Genomic DNA, 14,898 nt, shown 5'->3' on the forward strand with positions numbered 1-14,898 from the left:
GGCACTTGGAGGATGAACCAACTGAGTGAAAGAAAATCGCCCTTGCTTTTACCTAGAAGACTAGAAAATGACTTTCAGTATAACATGGGAATATTCTACAGGATAAAAGAATTATGGATTTCTTTGGTCACTTTTTTTGGTTACTTTTTCTTCCTTCTGCTAAAGCCAGTGATCAACTCCCTCCAGCCACAGGCTTAAAAATGGCCAATATTGATTTCAAATGGATTTTTAAAATTGCTTCCTCTGTTCCCCTCCCATTTGGAGGAGGTTGGCTTCCAACTCAATTTGTAGCCAGAATAACCTTACATTTCTGATCCTCCTGCCTCTACCTCCCAAGTGCTGGAGTAACGTAAGGCATGCCATCACACTTAGTTTATACATGTTATTGGGGATTGAACCCAGCACTTCTTATGTGGTAGATGAGCACTCTCCAAACTGAAACACAGTCCCAGCCTTTAAATTGCTTTGGATTTCTCTTCTGATTAGAACATGAGTTCAGACAGTCTCCTAACGTGTGAGTTTGTCAGCACATGACTTGGGTATGTGCGCAGCCCCATCTGTTCACTTGGCAATGTGTTTTCTGTGGCCTCCACAGCTGAAGGCCACATAGCAGCTTGGGGTGGGCAGCTGCCACTGAGCCAACACCACTCAGTACCTAAACCTTCCCTCCCAGCATCTGGTGGCTGTGATTCATTTGGATTTCGTGTTTGCATGCTTGGACATCAGTTTTCTGCTTTGCACACCACACCATGTGGGATTCGTATATAAGAAAGCCCTTCAAATCCAGCTCCACTTTATTTTGCCAGGACAAACAGTTGTTTTTTAATGCAGTTTATTACTTTGAAATTTTGTTAACTTTATCAGATCCACAACAAAACAGAATCGCCAGGCACGGTGAGACGTGCCCATAAGGCCTGCACTTGAGAGGCTGAGGCAGGGGGACCCCAAAAAGTTCAGTGCCAGTCAGTGGTATATAGCAAAGTCCTAATTTGAAAAATAAGAGGGGAGGAAAGTTTTTCAAATAGCTCAATGAGTAGACACTTGCTGTCAAGTTAACTTAAGGACCGGTAATATGACTCAGCAGGTAAGGATGCTTGCTGCCCCGCCTGAAGACCTGAGTTCAATCACCAGGACCCACAAAAAGCAAAACATTGCTGACCCCTAAAAGTTGTCCCCTGACTCACACACACATGCCATAGTGCATGATCCCCTCCCCCAAAGAAATAAATACATGTATTGGAAAAAAAAAAAACATTTCAGACTGCCTAATTATAGAAATTTCAGGAAATAAAAACAAGTACAAAGAACAAAAATTATCTTCACTTTTATTGATATAAATAATAACAAGTAGCATTATATTTATTGCATTTCCTGCAGCTTTTCTCTAGAACATAAATGGATTTAACAGATGACTATAAAGAGTTGCATAATAGATGAATATAAATGAATTTGTAATAACAGTAGGACATCTATGTAATTACACCATAAATCCAATCCCTAGAGTGACTTTTCCAGTGACTAAAAGGTGATGACATTATTTTTAATAATAATACAATATTCCACCCTTGCAGCTGCATTTGCTGACGGATTTGGGGGTGATAGATTTGTAGACACAGAATTAATTTTATAAGATGTATGTTTGTCTTTATCATTCATTTGTGTGTGTGTGTGTGTGTGTGTGTGTGTGTGTGTGTGTGTGTGTGTGTTTTCGAGCTTGCCCACCCAAGGAGGTTAGAAGTATGCATCGGATTCTTCGGAGTTAGAGTTACAGGCATTTGTGAGCTGCCAGCCATGGGTACTCCAGTCTTTAGGACAGATCAGCAAGCACTCTTAACAATGTACAATTCCCTGGTGGCATATAGGTTTGCCCATTTAACTCACTTATTTAGAAACTTATATTGTTACAGTTAGTGTAGGTACACACATGCAACTGCATACTGTTGCTCGAATTGCTCAATGGTCTTTTAATAAAAAACCTGGAGCCAGATAATGGGGTAAATGCTGAAAGATCAGAGAAACAAAGGGACAAGCCACTGCTACGACTTACCTCTGTGACTCCTCAGCCTGAAAAGGTTTTAGCCAAAAAGGCCTCAGTTCCTGTCTCCTCAAGCCTTATAGACCTTTCTCTGACCAGCCATATCACTTCCTTCTTAGTGCTGGGGTTAAAGACATGGGTGCCTCCCAAGTACTGGGAGCAAAGGCATGAAATCCCAAGTGCTGGAATTAAAGGCATGTGACTCCCAAGTATTGGGATTAAAGGTATGTACCACCACCGCCTGGCTCTGATTCTCTCCTAGACTGAGTCAATCTCATGTAGTCCAGGGTGGCTTTGACCTCACAGTGATCCAGACAGATCTCTGCCTCCCAAATGCTAGGATTAAAGGTGTGTGCCACCATTGCCTGGCCTCTGTGTTTAATCTAGTGGCTTGTTCTGTCCTCTGATCTTCTGGCAAATTTTATTAGGGTACACAATACATCACCACAGCATACATGTGAGGCCAGATGAAAACTCATGGGACTTGGTTTTTCTCCCTCCATTATGTAGTTCCAGGGGATTCAACTCAGATCATCAGGCTTGGTGGCAAGCACCTGCTACTTGCTAAGCCATATTGCCAGCCCTTAATTTACCCTTGAGAGAAACTGGTAGTGCTAAACCAAATCTTGGGGCAAACACAAGCATGGACCACATATTTGCATTATACAGACAGTCAAACCAATTAGAACTTAATCATAGACACTGAACTTCATGGGTCGCAAGAGGCCCCTCCCCCAATAGTGAATTAACTGCCTCAGCTAATATCAATTAATGTTAAGCTGTAAATAATTGGCCAGCTGGCTGATGAAGGTTTAGCCAGTTGTTTTCTACATCTCATTTCCAGGGCTATGTTATACTTCCAGTTTTCTATGTTCCCCTAGATGTCCCCTTTAACCCCCCATCTCCACCTCTAGATTCTCTAAATGCTGTTAGATGGTGTTCTTGGTTGGAGATTTCAAAGCCAGCCTTGTTCAATAGGCTGTCCCAGACCTGAATCACAATTTTGTTTGTTCACATAAAGCTTTACTAAATTTAATTGGTCAAAGGAACCTTCCTTTTAACAGTGATTAAAGGAAAAAAACTATTATCACATTATTTTTCAATTATTGTTACTTTGATTTTTTTTGCCCTTTCTCCTGCCACAGCCTGCCAGTTGCTGGGAATACAGATGTGCACCAACATGCCCAGCTCACAGACTATTGTCCCATGCATACTAAAAGTATCTCATGGACTGGAGATGTAGCTCTGTGGGTAGAGTGTTCAACTAGAATGCATGAAGTCCTGGGTTCCGTCCTCAGCATCTCATACACCACACAGGCTGAAATGCTGCACACCTGTAATCCTAGCATCCAGGAAGTGGAGACAGAAGGATCAGGAGTTCAAGGTCATCTTTGACTACACAGCCAGTCAAGGTTATCTTGGAATACATGAGACTTTGTCTCAAAAATTGAAAAAATGTAAAAGGCAGCCTAGAGGGTTAGCTCAGTGGTAGAGTGCTTGCCTATTACATGCAAGGCCCTGAGTTCAAATGCCAGTATCACAACCAAACAAATGATCTCTCAGTGGTCTTTTGATCCTGCTGTCATATCCCTATTTTTCTAGTCACCATGTTCATATTGCATTAACAATGCTCTTTACATATGACTTGTTTATATTTATCAGTTGCCATGTTTTAGTCTATTTGTTTTCTGTTACTTTTACGCCCACCACTTTGATGCTTAGAAAACCATTTATATTAAAAGGAAAGTTCTGTCAACCAATAAAACTTCATTGTTTGAACAAAGAAAAACAAAACATGATTTATAAATTAAGCAGGTCAAAGATCAGAGAAGATGCTCCTGCCTTAGCCTGCCAGGTGCTGCGATTGTAAACATGTACCAACTGCTCACAAACTATTCCATATGTGTATTGAAAGTATCTCATGGGCTGGAGATGTAACTCAGTGAGTTATGTGTTTAGATTTTAATTAATTTTTTGGTCACTGCCTGGTTGGAATCATTTTACTGTTGCCAGGTTTTTGGGTTTTTGGGGTTTTTTTTTTTTGCTTTTGTTTTTTTTGAGGGGTTTTTGGTTTTGCTGTGTGTGTGTGTGTGTGTGTGTGTGTGTGTGTGTGTGAGAGAGAGAGAGAGAGAGAGAGAGAGAGAGAGAGAGAGAGAGAGATCCCCACATGCAGTTGACCCTATCGGGTGTCATAACCCACAGTTTGAGAAGCAGTGGTCTATAAAACACAACACCTTTAAACTTGTGTTATTTCAAATATTTTAAAAATTGTTTTGAATTTACTCCAGCCAAGTAGAAGTGGTTGCCAATTGGACAGCGTTTATAGAAGAAAAAAAAATGGAAGTGAGACAGAAAACAACAGTTTATTCAATTAACTAGTCAGTTGGTTAGAGTTTAATAGCTATGTGGTTGTGCCGCTTCCTGCAACCAACCACATCAGATATTGGTGTGGTCTGCTGGGCCTCGTTCTATGCTGGTACCGAGTTCAAATCTATGGCTTCCTGTGCATTCTTATTTAATCCTTCCTATCAAGAAACTAACAAGAGAGCTGGGGAAATGGCTCCATGGTAAGGTGCTGGTGATGTAAGGAAGACGACCTGAGTTTGAACCCCAGAGCCCACCAAATAAATTTAATTTAATTTTAAAAGCTAGTTATGGTGATGCATGCTTATCATCTCTATACTGGGAAGGTAGACTCCCAATTCTCAAACTGTGGGTTATGCCACCAGACGGGGTCACCTGCACATGGGGATCACAAAAACCCGGCAACAGGAAAAGGATGTTGACCAGACAACAGCCAGAAGATTAATGAAGAATCAAACACACAAGAAGCTCGATGTATTTCTGGATGCATCCGTCCGGGGTGTGACTTCCCTGAAGCCTTGGTTCTGAATGTACTGCAAATGCACTGGTCACTGGGCATGCCATCACACCACACCCACCAACCTCCTGAGGAGCCTGGGCTCTGACTGGAGAGCACTGTCTGTCATGAATGGCAGTGTTTGCACCGTACATGTGAGGCCTTCTGCTCTTACAGAAACACAATAGGTTCATCACTGCAAACAAAGGCCTGTTAGATTTTCATGTCACTATGAGTATCTAATTAGCATACTTGGGGGTTGTTAGAACATTGGATTTTAAAAATTGATCTTCGAGTTGATGACTTGAATTTCATGAAAAAAAATTGTTGCACTGAATTTTGGCTCGGGACTAAGACAGTCCCCAGCATACTTTCTCCATCTGAACTATGCATTTATGCAAAGCAATGTTCCTACCACATATCAAAAAAGTTTGGCACAGTGTCTTACAGTGTCAAATGCTCACCTAAGACTTAATTCCGTGTGTGAAAACAAACAGGCACGTTTATCTCATTAATATGCAAATTTTATTTCTTGCCTTTAATAGATGGTAAAATGATTATGTGTACAAAAATTGTTTTAAAATACATTTTTCTCAAGATTTATTTTTAATCTATGTTTGGCATGTGCACATGCGCACAAGTGCCTACAGGGGCCTGAAAAGGGTTTGTGCCCTGAGCTGGAGAGTCAGGCAGTTGTGAGCTGTTCTGGGAATCAAATTCCTCTGCAGGAGCAGTCAGTACAAGTTCTTACCACCAGGCTAACCCTCAAGCCCCTATGATATATTTCTTCAGGATGTATTATAAACAAATGCTTGATTTGTACATTATTTCATCCACCTATATACACAGGGCATATAAAAATATCTCAGGTTATAATGACCTGTCTCTGAGTCCCTGGGACCCACATGATGGAAGGAGAGAATGCCAGAGGGTTGTCTTACACACACACACACACACACACACACACACACACACACCACATACACCGTGTCATACATACACCTACATAAAAATATTAATCAATTAGTTGAAAAAAAAAACTCTCAGTGAGAAGAGCTCATGGGTGGAAACCCCTTAAGGAGCCCTGAAAGTTACACTTAAAATGTGGTAAGAAATAACTCAAATTACCACGCTAGAAGGAAGCTAAGATCATAACAGTAAATAAGGCTGGCTATTCCATCCCAAATGCCAGGCTCCTTAGACATCTTTCAACTCAGAGCCTCTCAGTTTTGATCAAGCTCCATCACCCACAGGCTGCGGACACCAGGCTCCCTGGTTTTTCTGTGTTGATGTCCTGGGGTGTAGGATCAGGAAATTTGCCTTCTAACAAGTCAGTCCCAAGTGATGATGTTACTACTGCTGATGTTCTCAGAACTACCCGGTAGGAAACCATGTCAGCTCAGACACCTCCAGCTTCCATATTTCACACGTAGGAAAATTACTTTGGGCATTCAAGAGCTCACTGTCAGTCTAACAGGCATGGTGATGGACACTGATGCTGAGAGATACTCAGGCACCATCAGAGAAGAAGGGAAGAGCTGCCGTGTGGATCCGGACTCCGAGAGAGTGGCAAGTTGACACAATATTAGAGGAGAAACATCCAGCTGGTGCCAGCTGTGATGAGTGGAAGATGTGCTGGGAAGAGCTAAGTTAATTTTAAAAAGAAAAAAAAGAAATGAGGCCATGATGGTAGCTCACTCAACTCAGCCACTCAAAAAGCTGAGAAGTATTCCAAGTTTGAATCCAGTCTGGGGTGCAGACAGAGTTCAAGGTCAGTTGTAGCAACTTAGACCAGACTCAAACAAAATAAACAAACAAACAGAGTTGGGGGTGTAGCTCAGTGTTGGAGTACTCACCCAGCATGTGTGAGATTGTGGGTTCAGTCCCTAGCAACCGCCTCCCTAACACATACAGAGACAGACAGACAGAGACAGAAAGAGAGAGAAAGAAGGAGGGAAGGAAGACAGAGGAAAAGAAGAGACAAAGGAAGGGAAAGACAGAGGTGGGGAGGGAAGAAGGAGGAAGAGAGAGAAGAGGAAAGAGAAGGAAAGAAGGAATATCTCAAAAATGACATGTACTGATATTTTCCAAGCCTTGGCCCATGCACCAAAACCTCACAGAAATGAACACACTTGTCATTCCCCACAACTATTTTCCCTGCGGTCTGCCTCAGCAGTGAGCCTCACGCAGGTAACCTCTAGTCTTACACGCAAAAAAAAAAAAAAAAAAAAAAAAAAAAAAAAAAAAAAAAAGCTATTAATAGACACAGCTAGCTGGAGTCTGCGTCTTCTATAACTTTCCTCTCAATTATGGAAGTAACATATGCCCACTGTTGAAATTTTAGAAAACACCTCCACCCTCCCACCACACAGAATGTCGCTGTCAACATCTTAGCCCATCTCCATTCAGCTCTTAAAGGCATAGCAGATTTTCCATGATAATGCGCACCTTCAGCTTTGTAGAGTTTAATTACACATCATGAGAACCCTCATCTGCCTATGAGTCAAAGGCTCCAATCCAAGTTACCACCTATGTCTACCATGGCTATAGAGACAGTGTCTAACATCCCAGGCGGCATCAAGGCCAGGACTTGGATATGATTTTTTTTTTGGTAGGGCTTTAAAAAAAGATTTAATTTTAATTGTGTGTATGGGGGTGGTGTATGTGCACATGTGAGTGCAGTGCCCATGGAGTCCAGAAGAGGGTGCTGAATCCCCTGCAACTGGAGTTACAGGCAGTGTGAGCTACCCAGCACGGGGACTAGAAACCAACTATAGGTTCTTTGTAAAAACAGTATACTCTCTTAACCATGGAGCCACCCCACCCCCCACCCCAGTGTGTTTGAATTACCACAGAGGCCATGAGTCCAGAACTTAAGAAGAAATGGAGAGAAGGGGAGGAGTAGAGGAAAAATAAGACACAACCATAATATGAAGGATGGAGGGATAGAAGCCAAATCTGTAAAGATCCTTGGGGAGCAGCTGTAGGCACTGTATGATTCTCCCACAGATAGGGAGTAGTGGGTAGCTGAGAGAGGCCCTGAGCAGTCCTATGGTTAGGTATTCAGGCACAAAACATGCCAGTTTGGTAAGCAGTCTTGTTTGAGCACACTCCCTAGGGATGGTGAGTTGTACATGTATGGGAGGGGATCAGAAATCATTCTTAACTGACATTCCTCAGATACTTTCTATCTTTTTTTTCTTCAGACCATCTCTCCCACTGATCAAGTAGGCTAGACTAGCTGGGCATGAAGACCCTAGGGATCTATCTGCCTCTGCCTCACAAGCTGGGGTTACTAATCACCACGCTAATTTGTATTTTAAACATGGGTTCTGGGGATCAAACCTCATACTGATATAGCAAACTCCTTACTGACAGAGTCATGTTCTCAGCCTCCAACTTGTGTACTTTTATGCTAGAATATTGACTTTGTCTTGGATATGGCACAAGTCTGTATGACAAGCTAGACATGATCACAATCTAAGAATTGAATATGAACTCCCACCCCAACCTGAGTCATATGTTGAATGTTCAGTACCTTGTTGATTACGCTATTTTGGGAGGATCTGGAAAATTAGGTCCCTTGAAGATTATATCCTTGAGTGTACATTAACTCTGGCCACTTCCTGCCTCATGTAAGGATTATAGGTGTGTACCAGTATGCCTAGGTTTTTATATGGCACTGGGGATGGAACTCAGGACTGTGTGCATGTTAGGCTAGCTCACTACCAGCAAAGCCACATTTCCAGGGCCCCTTTCAATGGTTTCAGTCACATAGACAGCTCTCTCCTAACTGAGTGTGGAAGCCCTGGCTCCTTTTCCTCAGAAAGAAAATATGCTAAGAGGGGTGGCTGGGTGACCAAGAGTCAAGAGTGCTGTTTAATCTGCTGGGATCCTTGTTATTATCCTTCTGATTGTTTGTAGTCCACACACTGGTAGAAAATCCCAGCACAGTTCCAGAGGTCAAGAAGGAGATAATGTAGAAGGCTTCTTGTAACAAATGAGCTCATGTAGACACTCAACAGTAAATGGCTCTCTCCTCCCCAACCTAAATCTCTGAGACATTCTAGAATACAGCTGGGGTCCTGGTGTGTGGTACAAAGGAAGTGGTGCCATAAGAGAGTGCTGAGGACTACCCTTCTCAGTGGTCACAAAGCAAATACCATTGTTTGGTAGCAATCTCCATCCTAGAGGGACACCTCTTAACAGGCAGGAAGCAAAGGAAGCTTATAAGGCTCAGAAAGTTCCTGAGATTTACAAGATTCACAAGGCCTCCCTCCCTAGGGCTATATAAGTAGTAATAGTTGCTGGAGAGAGGGGCCTCTTTATTTAGCTTGCAAGTTCTGAATGGAGTGCCAGGCACATAGCTTTTTTGAGTTGTTATCCGTGTTAGAGTGGGTTTTCCAGTAACACAGGGACCTTTGAGTTGCCTGTGCTCCTATAAATAAGTCCTCACCCACAAGACTGTAAATAACCTCAGTAAGCTCATTAGTTTGCTCGGTTGACTTTTACCTATCATTGGTTTCCTTTCTGGGGTTAAGTAGTCATTTGCTCATGTCTCTCCAGGAATGTTGAGCAGGAAGGCCATCCTACAGTCCTGGATCCAAATCTTTCCAGCACCTCCCTCTCTTCCTTTCCATCACTCCGATGCATCAAGCCCCAAGGCCAACTTCAAACAGATTTTTGCATTTCCTCCCCCATAATACCCCTGCAAGAGCATCAAATACACCGAAATTTGATACATGGAAGGAGCAGAATACAGTAAAGTTTCTGAAGTTGTCAGCTGAGCATTGGTGGTAGGTGCCTATAAATCTAGTGCTGGAGGCTGAGGCAGGAGGATCAGGGTTGGAGGCCAACTCAGGATGCATTGTTTCAAAAAGAAAACAAAAATTATGGCAGAGGGGAGAGCTCAGTTGATAAAGGAGGACCTGAATTCCACTCTCAGAACCCTTACACGGATCCAGGTGTGATAGCAGATGCTTGCAAAAATCCCAGCACTGAAGAAGCAGAGATGGGGAAATCTCTGGGACTCACTTGGTCCAGCTAGCCTATGGTGATTTACAAGCCTGTGAGAGACCCTGTCTCAAAAGGCAGTGGTGGGTACAGCGGGGGTGGATGTTGGCCTAGGACAACACCCAAGGTTGTCTTTGAGCTTCTACATGTACACGGGCACACACATACACCAAAGCCTTTCAAGTTATAACTTACTATCTAAGAGGCTCCTGGGCTGGATGCCAGGGAGTCTGAGCCTCACATCCAGGCACAGAATATACCATTCGGACCAGACCATCTAGGCCATGACTTGTAGGCTATATCCTTTAAGAAGGAAGCTGTGGGTATAGCTAGTAACATTCCACCATCACCAATACCAATTCCCTGCACAAATGCAGCAGGTCATAATTTTAGGACTGGTACCAAGCGATAAATAGTTGTGTTGTTTTGTTTTGTTTTGTTTTGTTTTCAAAATCACATTTGATTTGATTTTACCCTTGGCAATGTAGGCTAGAACTCCAGGAAAGTAAGAGCATCAGAAAACAGATTTAATTAGGAAGATGAGCTCAGTGCTTAGTAAGATTTCTTGTCTATGATGTAGAGAAGAAGAGCCTCCCCACCTTTGGGTTTTCTCTAAGGTAGAAGGAATTCAAAGCTTGAGAGAAAGCAAGGCTTGTGGAAATAATATCAGATCAGGAGTGGAGGCTTGGGCTGGAGAAATAACTTAGTAAGTGCTTGCTTAGCCAAGCATGAGGGCCCGAGTTAAATTCCCAGCAGTCATGTTGCATGGTAAAAGCTGAACAGGCATGTGCTTGTGATCCAGGTGTAGGGGAGGCAGGGGCAGGTGGATCCTTGAGGCTTTTTAGCCAATTGGCCTAGCCTAAATGATAAGGCCCAATGAGAGACCCTGTCACAAACAAAGGAGCCAGATCCTGGGGAACAATACTTGAAGCTGGCTTCCAGCCTCCACACACATGTGCACACAGGTGTGCACATGAGAACACACACACACACACACACACACACACACACACACACACACAGTCCCCATGCCTTCTGCATTGCACTCTCTTTGATGCTTGGCTTAAAGCGAGGCCAATGGCATGTCAGGGTGCTCATGTGGAGAGGCCCTTATGGTGGGGACCTGAGAACAGGTTGCTAGCCGGGGCTACAAGGTAGCCGAAAGTACATCCCTTCGCCTCAGCCAAACCTTCTTATGACCACAGCAGGCATTTTGACAGCAGCCTCCTGAGAGATCCAGAGCCAGAGCACCCAGCTGGGCCCCTCTCAATTTCATGATCTACTGAAACTGTGTGAACTGCCAAATCCTCATTGCCATCTTCTGCTCCCCTATTAGGATGCCATGTGAAGAGCCACAGCTGAATCCAAGGACCTTTGCTTCTGTGAGAACTGGATGCCGGCTCTGACGGAAAGCCTTGCCAGTCTCTTAGCATGGTGTCCTTCCGATGGTACTATCCCCTCCTGCTGCCAGCATCCCCTCCTGGAATATCAGAGGCAGAAACCTGCCTTTCTGTTCCTCTTTCTTATACTACCAACCACTGCCACAGAGTGAATAGATACATTTATGCACACAGCTTTCTCTTAACACCCCCTATCCCCCGCAGCCACCCAAGCATGGAGGGCTGTGAGCATCTCTCCATACAGGAATGGCTGCTACAGTTTTCTCATGCTGCTTCTCGGTGATCAGGCAGCAGAACATGGCTGCTGGGAACTGAGGGATTCCTCTGCTTGTTTGCTGGTTGGAGGAGTAACTGTAAGAGAGGGAAGACATAGTCCCAAACCTTGGCATGCTAGAACTCATTTAAATATTAATTACAAAGGGGGATGGGGTGATGGCTCTGTTGGTAAAGTGCTTGCCTTACAAGCAGGAGGACCTGGGTTTGATCCCCAGACCCCATCACACACACAAAAGAAAACAAAACAAACAAACAAAAGCCCCAAAAAAACAAAAACAAAACAAAACAGTGTATACTGTCCTGAATTCATAATCTGAGCAATTGGGGGATGCTGAATTCAGGGAAGGTCCCAAGAACTTGCTGACCAGTGAGGCTAGCTGAATCAGTGAACTCTGGACCAGTGAGAGACCCTGCTTCAAAAAACAAAGGTAGCTGGCTCCTGAAGAAGGATGCATATGTTCACTCACACTCACACACATGCAGTCACACAAAATACATAAAAATAAATCACCTCAGATTCAGTGTCCCCCCCACCTTGGCTCACTTTGCTGCACCCCATCTTATCACCCCAGAGGAGGGAGACCTGCAGTGTAATAAAACCCATGGAGATCATAACAGAACGACAGAACTATGCTAAAGAGGGTCAGTGTCATGTTAGAAAAATGCTGCCTGGTCCTGGAGATGCCATACTGTGAAGAATCTGGAGTATGGGGGCCTCCGTGTGAGATACGGATCTGATACCCACAGTTTCTTCCTTCCTCTCTGAGGTGGGACCAGGAAGAAAAGCATGGAGTTTGGGATACCCTGTGGCATCTTCCTAGACTAGGGTGGACCATGAGAGTTGAGCCTGGGATAGAAAGAAATAATGGAACTGAAGGAAAAGTTCACAGGGTGGGAATGAATTGATCTTTCAGAGTCAATCTGGATGGGCTGAAAGATGGAATTATGGTTCGAATCTGAAATGTCTCCCACAGGGTCATGGTTTAAATTCTTTGAGAAGAAATGTCATAAGAGTAAGGTCCTTGGGGGATGTGATATCCAGTCCCTTCCTGTTTTGCTCTCTGCTTCCTGTCCACTGTAAAGGGAATGAATATCTCTCCTGCACCATGTGCTCCCACTGACATGATGTCCTGTCCAGATACACAGAGCCAAGTGACCATCCGAATCCTCTGAGACAGTGAGCCAAGACGAGTCTTTCTTCCTCCAAATTGTTCCTGTCATCTATTTTGGCACAGACAAATGAAAGGTATTTATATACCCATTGGCTATATGCTAGATGAGTACAAGGATAAGAAGAGAGATGAGAAAAAGGATTGCTAATCCTAGGAAAATATATTTTCTGAGGCGGGGAACCTCTTAAGAAATCAAAGAAATACTGTGTTTTGATGGTACTTGTATTTTTTCTTAATTTACTTTTTCCTGGTTTTTATTTATTTTTTTCTTTTTGTTTGCTATTATTTAAGTTTGGTTTTTGGTTTTGTGAGACAGGGTCTCACCCTGCAAACTTTGTAGCCCAGGCTGGCTTCAAATTCACAGCAATCCTCCTGCTTAAGTCTCCTCTTGGTATGCACCACCCTGCCCAGCTTCAGTAGTGTTTTAGAAACCTAAAGAGAAATTCAATTCAATTGAACTTGACAACTTATCGGGCTCGTGCTTTAAAAGCAAAGATTAATAGCCCATTCCCCCAATTCCATAACCATGAAATAATAGTCGCATTTTAAAATAGAGAAGTGATGTAGAAGTGATTTAGTGGCACTCTAATAATTAGAATATAGGCATCAGTAATCTGCAACAAGAATTCGCAAAACAGAAATGGCTGTAAATTGACAGCATTCTGGAAGCAGGTCCTTAAATAAGACTATCGAGTCATATGAAATGCACCTGTAGTGATGGAGTCTGACACAAGCAACTAGGTACCCTGTTGGTGGGGAATCTCCTGGGATGGTCAGGCTTGGGCTAGCAGCTACTCAGGCTAAGCTCACCTGTATGCAAGTGTGCATGTGTGTGTGTGCATGCACTCGTACACACACACACACACACACACACACACACACACATTCTCTCTCTGTCTCTCTCTGTCTCTCTCTCTCTCTCTCTCTCTCTCTCTCTCTGTCTCTCTCTCTGTTGCTCTAGTTCTCTCCCCAACTGCTCTCTTCTCTCTCCTCACAGCTGCTGTAGAAGAAATGAAAGCCACCATGGTGTGACTGTCTGTGACTAGGCAGTCCTCACATTCCAGTAGAAGTTTACCACACACCCTAACCGATCAGACACAACAGTCACCGCATCCCCTATGACGGATACCCGGTAAATAGGGGGATCAACTCCTGCCATTGAGGACAGACACAAATCTGAGTGCCAGCATGTACTACATGAGCCCTCAGCAACTACATGGCATAGGACCACCGCCTCTCTCCCTAAAACCTCTAGGAGGAGACTCTGTCTCATAGAACTAAATTCTCCTCAGAACTCATCTCATGCCTGTCTGCCTATGGCATTAATAACTCTCCCAATAATCTCTTACCTAAAAAGATATCCGGCCTCACTATCTCTTGTGAACACCTAAACTGAGAACTTTCAGGTGTTTAGCTCAAGTAAGAATTTTTATAGATAATATCAATGTCCCCTTTTCAAGGTCCCTGGCACAAGGCCCTTCATATGTTGGTTATGGAAGAATTTCACTCCCACCAATGAAAACTCTCTGCTCCAAGGAAAAGATGTGAGGAGACAGCTCACTTCTCCAAATCCTCACTGAACACAGTGTGGACTTCAACTGACACATCCGATTCAAAGAACACCTATCACTCCAGTCCAAGAGAATTCACTTCAGTCTGAATAGACACTCAAGACTTCATAATCAAAGGTAGCTCACCCTAGAAAACACGTCACTGCCAGACTCAATCTTATATGAACATCATCTCACTTACCTGCCAGAAGATGCTGTCTATCGTATTTCCAAGGAAACCATCACGACCTTCTGATGACACCAGCTTGGGCCCAAGAATTGTCATGAATTCATCAAAATCCACCTGCCCATCTCCTGCAAGGAGAAAAGAAGTGTGAGGGAAAAAGTACCATAAATGTGATCGGCGGCCATGCATTAACAACTCTATGTTCTTCTCCTTGGCATGACCTAAATAAAAAATTCTCAGTTACATCACCAGCTCTTTTCAACACTGTTTAGTTTTTTTTTTTCCCCTTGTACTGTGTATTGAACCCAGGTGCCCAAGCACACTAGGCAGGGGCTCTGCCACTGAGACACACCCCAGCCCCTCACTGGGGGATTCTAGGCAAAGGCTCTACCACTGAGCCACACC

At 43.6% G+C, this 14,898-nt stretch overlaps 1 protein-coding gene across 4 annotated transcripts in view; it reads right to left on the reverse strand.

Moving 5' to 3' along the window:
* The window catches only part of Caln1 (calneuron 1), a 449,719-nt gene that overhangs the window by 159,763 nt on the left and 275,058 nt on the right, over positions 1-14,898 (reverse strand). For all 4 annotated transcript variants that reach the window (XM_036171756.1, XM_036171759.1, XM_036171757.1 and 1 more), the window contains one exon: positions 14,509-14,621. In XM_036171756.1, coding sequence (XP_036027649.1) covers positions 14,509-14,621 — 113 coding nt within the window. The remainder of the gene's footprint in view (positions 1-14,508; positions 14,622-14,898) is intronic.

The sequence above is a fragment of the Onychomys torridus genome, chromosome 22 (assembly GCF_903995425.1).
Source record: "Onychomys torridus chromosome 22, mOncTor1.1, whole genome shotgun sequence".
NCBI classification, from domain to species: Eukaryota; Metazoa; Chordata; class Mammalia; order Rodentia; family Cricetidae; genus Onychomys; species Onychomys torridus.